Source organism: Penicillium argentinense (genome assembly GCF_028826775.1).
Source record: "Penicillium argentinense strain IBT 30761 chromosome Unknown utg000005l_segment0_segment0, whole genome shotgun sequence".
NCBI classification, from domain to species: domain Eukaryota; kingdom Fungi; phylum Ascomycota; class Eurotiomycetes; order Eurotiales; family Aspergillaceae; genus Penicillium; species Penicillium argentinense.
In genome coordinates, this window is record NW_026622664.1 from 386,767 (window position 1) to 399,079 (window position 12,313).

Consider the following 12,313-nt stretch of genomic DNA (forward strand, 5'->3'; position numbering starts at 1 on the left):
ATAATGATGAATCTTGTACGATATTTTGGTAGACAGTAGACATGAAAACGTGCGATACACTCGAATAAATGTTATCAATCTCATGAATCCTGATAGAGTACATTGTAGCATGAGACAGGCAACTTGCGAATCGACTGGCAGATTATGTAGAGAGGTAGTTCACACCCTACCTAGGAACGTCAAATACCACAAAGTTCATGTCCGTGGCGCGTGTCAAGCTGCAGTGCGTGACAATATAATTCCATTGATTTGAACATTTGAAGATTATGAAACGTTAAGTCAAGACTTGAACTCTTTGCATTAGCAGTACAGGAGTGTATGGCCCGGTTGCTGTAGTGCACTCTAGTAGACCTTGGAAGGTGCACTACCAAGGTGTGGAATTTCGCATATATATATTTTGGGAGTCTATGTATCATATGAATTGTTAACTGAGAGGGCTTATCGAGCCAAGTCGCGACAGGACATTTAGTCCCATGTCCGCAGAGAGCAATTTGAAACCAGAATAACAATACAGAGCAAACGGAAACAAGTTCGAGCATGTAAAGCGACCAGCCCCGATGGAGTCGCCTAGAAATCGCCGAGACAGCCCTGCGAGGCTGGCGTCATCTGGGGCTGATCCACGTCCCGCCGGTCCAGCGCAACGTTTCAACTTCCAACTCCCACCATATCCTTAGCCGCAATTGTGTGTCGAGGTGAGTGCTGGCTTTTTTTTGGTCCGTACCATGCGGAAAATTCTTTGTGTTACTACCAGCACATTTTGATCTCGACTAGCCACCTGGCTACACTCCACGCACCGAATCATCAACAAACCGCGTCCTCGGACGAACCGAGACCCTGGCTCCTAAACCGCGCTTCCGTTGGCCAAACTTGCGCTACAACCACTCGCTATTCAGACGTCTGCCTCCCTTTACCTCCTCTCCTTCCATCCGACCCCTGTTCCGTCGCGAAACCAGACCGAGTAAGCTCTCGATTCTCCTCCGTGTCCTCGTCGGCCCGCTTAGGACTCGCCGCACCCAGAATCGCCTGTGGGATCTCCGCCACGAAGCCCTCCCCGCACTCCGACATCGTGCTCAGTCGCGAATCTACCGTGCAATCGTTAATCGACAGGCGCGACTTGCAGCACGCAATCGCAGATCCGGTGGGGGCTTCGTTGCCTATCTCCTAGGGCCTCGGCGACGGCTGCGGGGCGGGAAGAGTGGACTTGGAACCTGGGCTAGTCGTCTTGCGCGACGCTCGAGAGCTATCAAGGCCTCTGCAGAGGGGCCAAGCGATGCTGCGAGAGGCTCGATGGCTCAGTCCAGCCTCTCGTCAACATGGGGTGTAGGAAGCGGTGATGGAACCGCCCCCGGGAGCCGCCGTAAAAAGGCCTACGAATGGCTGAAAGCTGCCAACGAGCTGGGTCAGGCGTATACATCACGATGGACTGGCCCGAGGAATGATTCCTCCGAAGACTACTATCATACACCCGGTGCCTTCCCCGACGTGGAGATTGCGCGATCCGGGGACGAAGAGATGGTGCTGTTCCCGAGCTATGGCAGACGATTTCCACCCAAGAAGGCAAACGATACTAAGATGCGCCCACGACGTGATTCATGGTCCGAGACGATCGACGAATACCGAGGTGTTTCCGAGGAGAGCGACCGCTCTGGCAATGTTTGGCCTGAAATGGAAATCGAAAATGCCGTCGTGGATGTTGACGTGCGTGGCTGGATCTATGCACCGAACCGAGGGCCGATGAGCAGGAAACATCGCCTGATGGTCAAGCTGGCGCGAACACTTAGCGGTATCCCAACGCCCTCGGGTACAGCCAACGAGGATGGCCCTGACGCCCCACCTTCTAAAGGGGAGGACGAGTACGTGGACAAGCAGATGCAGACGTTGGTTGATACCGCCGAGAGAGATGCCGACCAGGCATGGAAGAGCTCTCACACCGAGCGTGCTCGCGAAGGTGTTAACCAAGTCGCGCAATGGAGCAAGGATGAGATATCCATGGCGAATGCACATCTGATGGAGAGACTCCGCCCGTTCTTAACGAATCCTGTTTCTGGGATGCCGGTGACCATATTCTTCTTTAACAATGACCAAAGCGAGTCTCGTAACCTCATGACGGATGAATCTGGTCATTTCAGTGTTCGGGCTCCCTTGCCCTTCGTCCCAACGCACGTCCGAGTACTTGCGTCCGAAGATTTATCAGCCGCAAAGCCCATCGAAATTATCGGACCAACTGGTATCAGTCTCATCAGTGACATCGATGACACGGTCAAGCACTCCGCTATCGCGAGCGGCGCAAAGGAGATGTTCCGAAACACCTTCGTCCGAGAATTGGCGGAGCTCAAAGTGGCTGGAGTTAGCGAATGGTATACCCAGGTGGCTAAAAAAGGAGTGGAAATGCACTATGTGTCCAACGCTCCATGGCAATTGTATCCTCTCCTGGAGCGATACTTCAAGATGGTTGATCTCCCACCAGGATCGTTCCACCTCAAGCAGTACTCGGGTATGCTCCAAGGCATCTTCGAGCCCACCGCAGAGAGAAAGCGAGGTTCGCTCGAGCAGATCATGCGAGATTTCCCTGAACGCAAGTTCATTCTCGTCGGTGATAGTGGAGAGGCCGATCTAGAGGTCTACACCGATATTGTTCTCGCGAACCCTGGTCGAATATTAGGCATCTTCATCCGCGATGTGACCACCCCCGAGCAAAAGCCGTTTTTCGACCAATCCGTGAAGGATCTTGACGCCGCACCCACTCGCAGTCGCAGCACGCCGCAGCTCGTGGACAATTCGGATTCCGCGGCGCGAAGACCTACTTTGCCTCCCCGCCGACCGATGGAGAAATCGGGATCATTGGAGACAGATACGAGCAGCCTGGACAATGGGGATCTCATTGATCTGCGGAATGAGGAAGAACCGCGCGCGCTCAGGGCTGATGCAAGTGCACCTGCAAAGCCACGCCTTCCTCCTACCAAGCCATTAAAGCCATCTTCGCTCCGCACGGCATCAGGACCGAGAAACGCTCTCGAACCGCCAGCAAGCATGTCGATAACCCCATCTCAAGAAGCTATTCGCCGCAAGCCAGTGCCTCCCTTGCCGCCTCGACGCACCTCGACGCCCAAGACAGATTCATTGATCGACCTCGACCCTTCTCCCATCTCTCGCTCTCAGACTGAACCTGTCATGGAGGGTGATCGCGCACCTGCCATCCCAACTCGAAACAAGCCACCTCCTCCAGTACCACCTCCTCGGCGCATCAACACTGCATCTTCGACTAGCAGCTCTGCGACGACCGGCACGGCTGCGTCACGCCCGGCACCACCCCCCAAACCATCATACCCCACGGCTGCTGCGCAGGCTGCATTACAATATGCCACCGAGCGGCTCAACCTTTCGTCGTCGCCGGTTCCGGTGCCTGGTTTGCGCCCCACGGCTTCCAACCAGTCGCTGGGACGAACGAACTCGGGCAATTCCTACAACACCGCCGAGTCCGAAATGCCACCCGCCCCGCTCCCCAATAAGCGCGAGGAGTTATGGCGACGTCGCTGGGAACGCGCGAGCGAGATTCTTGAAACCCATGGCGTGGTGCTGGGTAGCTGGCGTGTTGGAAGCGATGCGCAGTCTGTCTGCATGTGGCTCATCGAGGAGCAGCTGAAGAAACTCCAAGATAGCCGTGATCAATGAGTAGGATGAGGAGGGGTTGGAACATCGATAGCCATACGCGGGCTCTGGCAGTCTTTCCGCAGGCGTGTCTTGTACATATTCATAGATACTCTACTACCTTACAACCTTTCCCTACCCGAAGGTAGTAGGGCCACCCGTATCCGATATTATTCATACCCAATCCCCTTGCATCCGGTAACCTAGGGTTCATTTATGCTTGTGTGACTAGATAGCGAGACTGCCTGCATGAAAATAATCCTCTCGGACCATCCAGATCGAAATCGAGATCGCCCATCTTCAACCTCGGCCGTGGCTGTACGCAACACGCAACACGCACTACCACAGTATGTACTTCAATAGAGTTGCGCCGATCGCGGTGGGTCGCATGGTCTGACGATGACCATTGGGCGATTTGTCATTCGCGCAGCGCCTTTGGTTAGCTCCGCGGCATGGGCCCATCCGCAGCTCAAATGTGAAGGTCGATTTGCAGCAGTTGGACCTCGGTCGCGCTGGCGTGGCGAGAGAGCTGAATACAGTCTGGAGTGACAAGATCGGTCATTTCTTTTAGGCCTGATGATCAGACAGAACATGACAACTGTAGCTACTAGTGTTGGTAGAGCACTCTTACTTAAATATTAGCATCACTACACTTGTAGAATCCTTGATAAAATGTCTGTTGGGTCCACTGTTGGCACTGGAAGCTCCTCGGTTGCGACTTGCACCTCGGCTGAAAATCACGCCCTGGGTGATTGGCCCCCGGAAATCCGGGGTACCGGGTGAAGTGCCAGACCTCGTTGACCTGCACCTACCTTAGGGTACCCTACAGCCCTTGTGAGCCGGAAGTATTTACCTCCACCTTCCTCCCCCCGGCCGCACTCCATCGTTGCTCTCCCAACACCCTGCACCATGCCTGCCGAAACCCTCACTCGTGCCGAGGTCGCGAAACACAACACCGAGGATTCCCTCTGGTGCATCATCGACCACCGCGTGTACGATCTCACCGATTTCGTCGACGCCCACCCCGGTGGGAGCGTGGTGCTGGCGCAGGTCGCCGGCCAGGATGCCACTGTCGATTTCTACAACCTGCATCGCCAGGAGGTGCTCGAGAAGTACCGGGACCAGCTCTGCATTGGTAACCTGGAGGGCGAGAAGCCCGAAGTCATCGAGCCCAAGCCGGGCGCTCTCAGTCCCGTTCCCTACGCAGAGCCGTTGTGGCTGCGCCCACAGTTCAAGAGCCCGTATTTCAAGGAGAGCCATCGCCGTCTGCAACGGGCGATCCGCGAATTCACCGACCTACATGTGACGCCCGAAGCGCAGGAAAAGGAAAAGGATGGCACCTTTATCAGCCAGGAGCTCATCAACAAGATGGCCGAGAACGGCGTGTTGGCCATGCGACTGGGCCCGGGCAAACACCTCCACGGCAAAACCCTGCTGGGCGGCGCAGTCGATGGCAAGGAGTTTGACTACTTACATGATATGATTGTGACCCAGGAGCTAGTGCGCGCCAATGCCCGTGGTTTCCAAGACGGCAATATGGCCGGTATGGCCATTAGTTTGTCGGCCGTGAAGGAGTGGCTGCGTAACCCAGCGCTGAAGGAGCAAGTCACCGCCGAAGTCCTTTCTGGACAGAAGAAGATGTGTCTTGCCATCACCGAGGCCTTTGCCGGTAGCGATGTTGCTGGCCTGAAGACCACGGCGGAGAAGACCCCAGATGGCAAGCACTATATTGTCAACGGTACCAAGTGAGTACAAGCCTCTTAGTAGAGTGGCATGGTCCCATTTTTCTAACCCAGATGCTTGCCTAGGAAATGGATCACCAACGGCATGTTTGCCGACTATTTCGTGACGGGCTGCAAGACCGAGAAGGGCTTCTCGGTGCTCCTGATCCCCCGTGGGGAAGGTATTGAGACCAAGCAGATAAAGACTTCCTACTCAACCGCCGCCGCCACAGCCTACGTGCAATACGAGAACGTCAAGGTGCCCGTCGAGAACCTGCTGGGCGAAGAGCACAAGGGTTTCATCGTGATCATGAGCAACTTCAACCACGAGCGGTTCATGATGGTTGCGGCCGTGGTGCGCATGTCGATGACGATTGTTGAGGAGTGTCTGAAATGGTGCAACCAGCGTATCGTCTTCGGCAAGAAGCTTGTCGAGCAACCAGCCATCCGCCAGAAGCTCGCCCGGATGATCTCTCTCACCGAATCTTGCCAGGCATGGCTTGAATCGATTGCCTACCAGATGTGCAACATGTCCTACGCGGAGCAGTCGGCGCACCTGGGCGGGCCAATCGGTCTGCTCAAGTCCCATGCTACTCGATCGGCCCAAGAGATCGCTGACCACTCCACCAACATCTTCGGTGGACGTGGCTTGACTCAGACCGGCATGGGTAAGGTTATTGAAATGTTCCACCGTACATACAAGTTCGATGCCATTCTTGGAGGCACGGAGGAAATTTTGGCCGATTTGGGAGTCCGACAGGCGATGAAGAAATTTCCCAAGGCGATGCTGTAGATACCACGATATACAAATCAATTAGATTCTTCGATCATGTTTTTCTTTCATTAATCTTGATGACCTTTTCGAGAAATGTGGATTTTATCTAGGTAAAGTATAGAGCCGCAGCCTATTCCGAGCCCCAAAATCGATGGAAATAGAAATCCCGCTGAAGAATAGTCAGGACAGAACATCAGGGCTCGCTCCATAGTACTTCTACCCTAGGGTAGTCATTGGTCTTGTTTCCCTTTCAGTCATCGCTGAAGTGGCGCAGGACCAGAGTCTGCCTTGGGCACCAATAAATTACGTCAGCTCTCCGCATCACCGCTGCTGCCTCGCGTTGACAGGATAGCATCCATTTGAGCTTAAATACTTCGCTGCTACCACAACTGGCACTGCAGCTTGAACGCAACCGATATTTCTCATCATATAAGAAGATGGCTGGCACAAACGCACTGAGCCCCGACGGCGTCCTTGACCTCGTGGTGAAAGCTCTCGGCGAGGGGCAGCCGAGCCTCAAGACTCCTTATGAAGCTGTGGCGCTGGTCGGCCATGCCAGCATGGCGGCAGTGGGCTTCAGGCTGGTGGGGCTTGGGGAAGACCACAACCTTGGTGAGTATCTTCTCGAATTTGTCTAGTCGATACAACTCGCTCACAGTAGCAGAAACACCTACAGAAACCCCCCGCCCTCCCCGCAGGATGGAACACTAACGATGCCTTTGCCTTCCGCTACGCACACGAACAATCCTCCATGCAGTACCTGTTGAAAGTGAGCCGACTCGGAAACAATGCGGTGGTTAACGCGCTGGCGCTAGGCGACGATCGCACCAGCTCGTTCGATCTGCCTGTAAAAGATTACATCTCTGGATCTGCGCTCCCACTCTCAACAACCGAGAATATCACCAGTGCCGTGCATAACGTGTTCATCTCGTCCGCCCGCTTGGTAGACCTGATTGGACTTTTCAAAATCAATGTGATCCAAAAATTGGCACCGGGACTATATAAGGAAGGATACGAGGATACTAACCGGGCACGGGGTGCCCGGCCCGAGGAAGCTCCACGACATGATCCCCTTCGCGATGACTCTCTGCCCCAACCCGCACGTCCGTATCCATTTGACGATCCGCTCGCAGCAGGACCACGCATGCCAAACCCGCCGGACTTTGCCCCGCCCGGATTCGAGGATGAATTCGAGATCCGCCGCCCTCCACGTGGATACCCCCAAGGGCTGGGAGGAGGTCGAAGCCCCTATAACATAGGAGACAGAGATCTATACCCACCCGGAATGGCTCCTCATGATCCGCTTCGTGGACCGATGGGCCCTGGCTTTGGATCTGGTGGTGGTATGCATCCCACCTTTGATGATCCGCTCTTCGGCGGCCCTGGCGGCGGTAGTGGTGTGTATGACCCTCGTGCACCACCTGGCGCACGATATGACCCCGTCGGACCCGGAGATCCTCCCCTGGGTCGCTACCAGGGACCGCGCGGACCGTTTGGTCGCGGTGGACCTGGAGGAGACTTTGGAGGGGGATATGGTGGATTCGGAGGAGGCTTCGGCGGAGGCGACATTATCTAAGTTTGTCGCGGATTGACCTTGAAATGAGACGACTGTTTATGATATGATGATGACGATTTCCATGATCAAAAGCTTGCTGAAATGTGTATTATTGTTATCCCAATGACCAAGATGTACTAGTAGATTACTGCGAAGTTTTGTATGCGATTTTTGACTCCTAATTCCTTCGCATCTTAGATAACGGACAAGTTGACTCATCTCCAGGGGGAGCCAGTTATCCATTGTATTCCAAAGTTTAGTAGTCTACATGAAGTTGAACTTTAGTATATAAACAATCGAAAATCCTAGTGTCCCTGATCTAGTATCATAGGTGGTAGGTAATACGAAGCTATTTTCAATCTTTTCCGAAACAGTCTCGGACGGACCAGACATGATTCAGAGATTTAAGCCGAAAGACCCTCGGTCTTCTCAATTTCTTCTCTGCTCAAACACCACTTGTCCTGCAGGGCAGGATCAAGGCTGAGGGCGTAGACATCCTTGGGCCACCATTCACCCCAGCTGGTCAAGAAAATCTGCTGAGGATCCGATGGAAAATCACTCACGTTCCACGCACGCAGAAGGTTCTCGGCGCCTGTTGCGTGTTAGTTTGGATCGATGATTTTGGAGTTGCAATGCTTACCCTCTGGAACGGTCTTCGCATCAGGCATATTCATGGTCAATCCCATGTCCTTTCCAGCAAGCTTTGTGTCTGGAATGAGACCAGGCGAGACAGCCACCACTGTACATTCGGGCAGAGCACGGCGCCAATAGTGCGCGCCTAGTAGCTGCACAAATTTGGAAGCACTGTACACGACTCTGTGGTCTGCTCCAGAGTTTGCTTTCAGGTCGACATCGAGGGTTGCTAATTAGCAAGATCAGTAGGCCATTCCTGTAGATTATTTACTCAGAAAACCGTTCAACTCACTCGGATCTTGGTTTCTGACATTCCGGATTCCACCCGAGGAGACCACGACGATCCGCGACTTGCATGCAGCCAAAGTCTCACGCAACAAATGAACCAAGTAGTGCTGTGCTGATTTTCCAAGAATAACCTCGATTAGTCTGGATGCTGGAGTAAGCTTTAATAATCGAGTACTTACAGAGATGGTTGACAACGTAGGGAGCGCACCACTGTGAGCCGTGAGGACTGGGCCCTTCCGCGGGAGCCACCATGCCTGCACATAGGAAGAGGAGGTCCAACTTGTGAGGACCTAAATTGGTCAATGCTTGCTGAACAAAGAGCTGTACACTGCGCAGGTCGGTAAAATCAACCGGCACAAGAGAAATGGTGTGCTTGGAGGTATCATATTTCAAATCGTCAAAGGCAGATTGGGTCCTCTGGATGTCTCGAGCACCGAGAATGAAGTTGTATGGCTCGGGCTTCTCAAGCAGCTGCTTGATGACTTCAAATCCCTTATTCATCGCGTTAATCAAGCCCAAACAATGTCATCAGGGCGCGGGATTGCGACTTACCAGGCCCGACGAGGTGCCCGTGGCAATAACGTTCTTTGCAGCGGCCGACATTTTTTTCAAAAATCACGATTGGAGCAACCACGAATTGATCTCTCTATGGATCAGAAACCAGACTTTCGCCATTGTTCATTTTGCGGTCAAAGCGATGAACTGCCCCTCCCCCCTCCTGCTGACAAACTTGACCGGAATGCGTGTTGACGTCATGCTTTGATGATCAGCACTACAATTGTTCGTACCAGATCTAATAGATGCCCAAGGTACCAGGTTAGGATATATTTAGCATGAACTGTGGCTGGGCTCTTGCTCAGTGAGATTATCGCCAGTTCAACATCCACACATCCTAGAAAATTGCAAAGAAAGGGGCCAAAAGGTCAACTTGCAGCAAGCTGCGCACCATAAAATACTCGAAACTGTCTATGAAGCCCAACATCTGAAGGGGTTGGTATTTAGCCCGTGGACCCAGATCATCATGTCATCGAGCCTAATGCTTCAAATGCATCGGGTTTCGTTGGTCATAGAGCCTCCACCCGACAGGATGGCCATCGAATCCTTCTTGGTGTAACTGACGTTCTCTGGTCGTGTTGCTGACTCGCGAGAATTATAATTAGATAAATTTGCAGATATGGAAACCAATGGCCAACAATACTTGAAGTTCTATATTAGTCTAGTTGACGATACTACTCTAGGGTAGGACTGGGCATAAACCTCGTGCGCAGACAAGTTGCTTTCGGTTCAAAGGTACTGGGATTCATCAGAAATAGATGCAGCAAGACTAATCCGTGCAAATAGACTGCGTTCGATGTGATGTATATGACGACAAAATGGCCACCTCCGCAGCTAATGATATGGGTCCATCTGATCACTATAAACTGTATCTTGGTGGCTGCTGCTAGGATAAGCATTGTGTGCTATATAGATGTAGTTTTTTCGCTAATGATTTTTGTAAATGGGCACACCATAGGCTTGTCTTAATATTGTGGATTATTCATTACACACTCTCGTAATGATTGTTGTTTAGTCCAACCATGTGGAGGAGAAGAGACTTGATCACTGTAGAAGATAGTCTGGAGCTCAGAGGGAAACCCGGTCTTCGACAGCTAATATACAATGGTACTGGTAAGTATTAATGGCGCATGCTGTTTGCATTTAGATAATTAATCGATAACCGCACGAGATCGGGGAGCTCTACTAGCAACACACTCATGCAATTTTCGCTCAAAAGACCCTCAACGTTATGCCTGCCGCAGCTAATTTGAAGTGAAAGCAAGTGAGTTCGGCGGTGTGGCTGAAGTGTGGCGCAAACTCACCTCCAAACTTGACCTTCCCGCATCTCCCAACTCTTTCTCCCTTTCTCTTGTGTCCTCCCCCTCCAACCCCCTCATCCCTTGAGTTGCTCTCGGGACCCTGTCTCCTTTATCAAATTGCTCTCACTAGATTCGACCTCGTCTATTTTCCTCCTCCACCGTCCCTCACTGCGCGAAAAATCCGTGCTCTGTTCTCACGAGACCGCCCCTCCCCAGCTGGCCCCTCCTATTTCCGCCAGCTGTGCCCACCATGGACAACAACATGGAGATCGATACCGCACGGTCGCCCGAGCCACACCACCTCTCCCCGACGAGCGACCCGGGCTCCATACCGACTTTGGATGGCTGGATCGAGAGCTTGATGACGTGCAAGCAACTAGCAGAGGAGGATGTGCGGCGGCTGTGCGATCGGGTGGGTTGTCCTGCTGGATAATCTCTGATGACCCAACCCATGATGACTGACTCTTTCTCGAATAGGCCCGTGAGGTACTGCAGGAGGAATCCAACGTTCAGCCAGTGGTATGTGTCATTGTCGCCGGTCGGGCTACAGCCCACCTACCCAGCAGTTCCAAGTTACTGACGTTCACAAACCTAGAAATGCCCTGTGACGGTTTGCGGTGACATACACGGCCAGTTCCACGATCTAATGGAACTCTTCCGCATCGGCGGTCCTAATCCTGACACAAACTACCTTTTCATGGGTAAGTGGTGATCGACCCTCCTCTGCGGTCGGAGGTTGTGGGGGGCGGCAACTGGTGTCTGTGGACAAATTTCTGACTTTCCGATCTCTTCTCAACAGGTGATTATGTTGACCGAGGATACTATTCGGTCGAGACCGTGACTCTTCTGGTCTGCCTGAAGATTCGTTACCCTCAACGCATTACCATCCTCCGTGGCAACCACGAATCCCGCCAGATCACCCAGGTCTACGGCTTCTACGACGAGTGTCTGCGCAAATACGGCAACGCCAATGTCTGGAAATACTTCACCGATCTTTTCGACTACCTCCCCCTCACTGCTCTCATTGAAAACCAGATCTTCTGTCTCCACGGTGGGCTGAGCCCGTCGATTGACACCCTGGACAACATCCGATCCCTGGACCGTATTCAAGAAGTCCCGCACGAGGGACCCATGTGTGATTTGCTCTGGAGTGATCCCGATGACCGCTGCGGTTGGGGCATTTCTCCCCGCGGTGCGGGGTACACATTTGGACAGGATATTTCGGAGGCGTTCAACCACAATAACGGCTTGACTCTGGTTGCGCGGGCACACCAACTGGTGATGGAGGGTTACAACTGGTCCCAGGATAGGAACGTGGTGACCATCTTCTCAGGTATGATTGTGCTCGACGTGACGATCCTTTCGGAAGACGACCGTGAAAGACTGACCTGAATTGCAGCGCCCAATTATTGTTACCGTTGCGGCAACCAGGCCGCTATTATGGAGATTGACGAGCATTTGAAGTACACATTGTGAGTTTCCACCCCCACTCTCCCCCTACTCGGATAACTGATGACCCCGCTAACGTGATCGCGCACAGTCTACAATTTGACCCCTGCCCCCGAGCGGGCGAACCGATGGTATCGAGACGCACACCCGACTACTTCCTGTGATAGATTTCATCATTGTCTTTCAGAAGGCTACGGGGCTAGAGATGGAAAGGGCTTGCATACGAACAGGGCTTCTGCCCATTTAATTCTGTGTGGTTCGATGCCTTGCCGTCTGTTGATACCAATCATGAAAATAAAAAGGCCCCTTTGCGAGATTCGACCTTTCCTTCCACCATCTAGTAGGATAGGGTGGCTCGCCGTCTACGACCTATCGCAGCCTCGAGTTA

General features: G+C 52.9%; 5 protein-coding genes across 5 annotated transcripts; 4 read left to right on the forward strand and 1 right to left on the reverse strand.

Annotated features, from left to right (window-relative positions):
- Positions 1-3: 3 nt before the first annotated feature.
- On the forward strand, positions 4-3,672 carry N7532_004936 (phosphatidate phosphatase App1 family protein; the record flags this gene model as incomplete). Its single annotated transcript, XM_056617430.1, has 2 exons — positions 4-15; positions 772-3,672. 2 exons carry the CDS (start codon positions 4-6, stop codon positions 3,670-3,672), a joined length of 2,913 nt encoding a protein of 970 aa, XP_056473589.1.
- An 885-nt stretch (positions 3,673-4,557) lies between these two features.
- On the forward strand, positions 4,558-6,162 carry N7532_004937 (acyl-CoA dehydrogenase family protein; the record flags this gene model as incomplete). Its single annotated transcript, XM_056617431.1, has 2 exons — positions 4,558-5,393; positions 5,457-6,162. 2 exons carry the CDS (start codon positions 4,558-4,560, stop codon positions 6,160-6,162), a joined length of 1,542 nt encoding a protein of 513 aa, XP_056473590.1.
- Positions 6,163-6,581: 419 nt separating this feature from the next.
- N7532_004938 (proteasome inhibitor PI31 family protein) lies at positions 6,582-7,720 on the forward strand (the record flags this gene model as incomplete). Its single annotated transcript, XM_056617432.1, has 2 exons — positions 6,582-6,756; positions 6,843-7,720. The coding sequence occupies 2 exons, from the start codon at positions 6,582-6,584 to the stop codon at positions 7,718-7,720; spliced, it is 1,053 nt and encodes a 350-aa protein (XP_056473591.1).
- A 383-nt stretch (positions 7,721-8,103) lies between these two features.
- N7532_004939 (uncharacterized protein) lies at positions 8,104-9,223 on the reverse strand (the record flags this gene model as incomplete). The annotated part of the gene is made up of 5 exons (XM_056617433.1): positions 8,104-8,291; positions 8,340-8,561; positions 8,625-8,732; positions 8,800-9,112; positions 9,173-9,223. The coding sequence occupies 5 exons, from the start codon at positions 9,221-9,223 to the stop codon at positions 8,104-8,106; spliced, it is 882 nt and encodes a 293-aa protein (XP_056473592.1).
- A 1,503-nt stretch (positions 9,224-10,726) lies between these two features.
- On the forward strand, positions 10,727-12,089 carry N7532_004940 (serine/threonine-protein phosphatase; the record flags this gene model as incomplete). The annotated part of the gene is made up of 6 exons (XM_056617434.1): positions 10,727-10,888; positions 10,954-10,995; positions 11,072-11,177; positions 11,276-11,809; positions 11,876-11,948; positions 12,017-12,089. 6 exons carry the CDS (start codon positions 10,727-10,729, stop codon positions 12,087-12,089), a joined length of 990 nt encoding a protein of 329 aa, XP_056473593.1.
- Between the last annotated feature and the right edge of the window lie 224 nt (positions 12,090-12,313).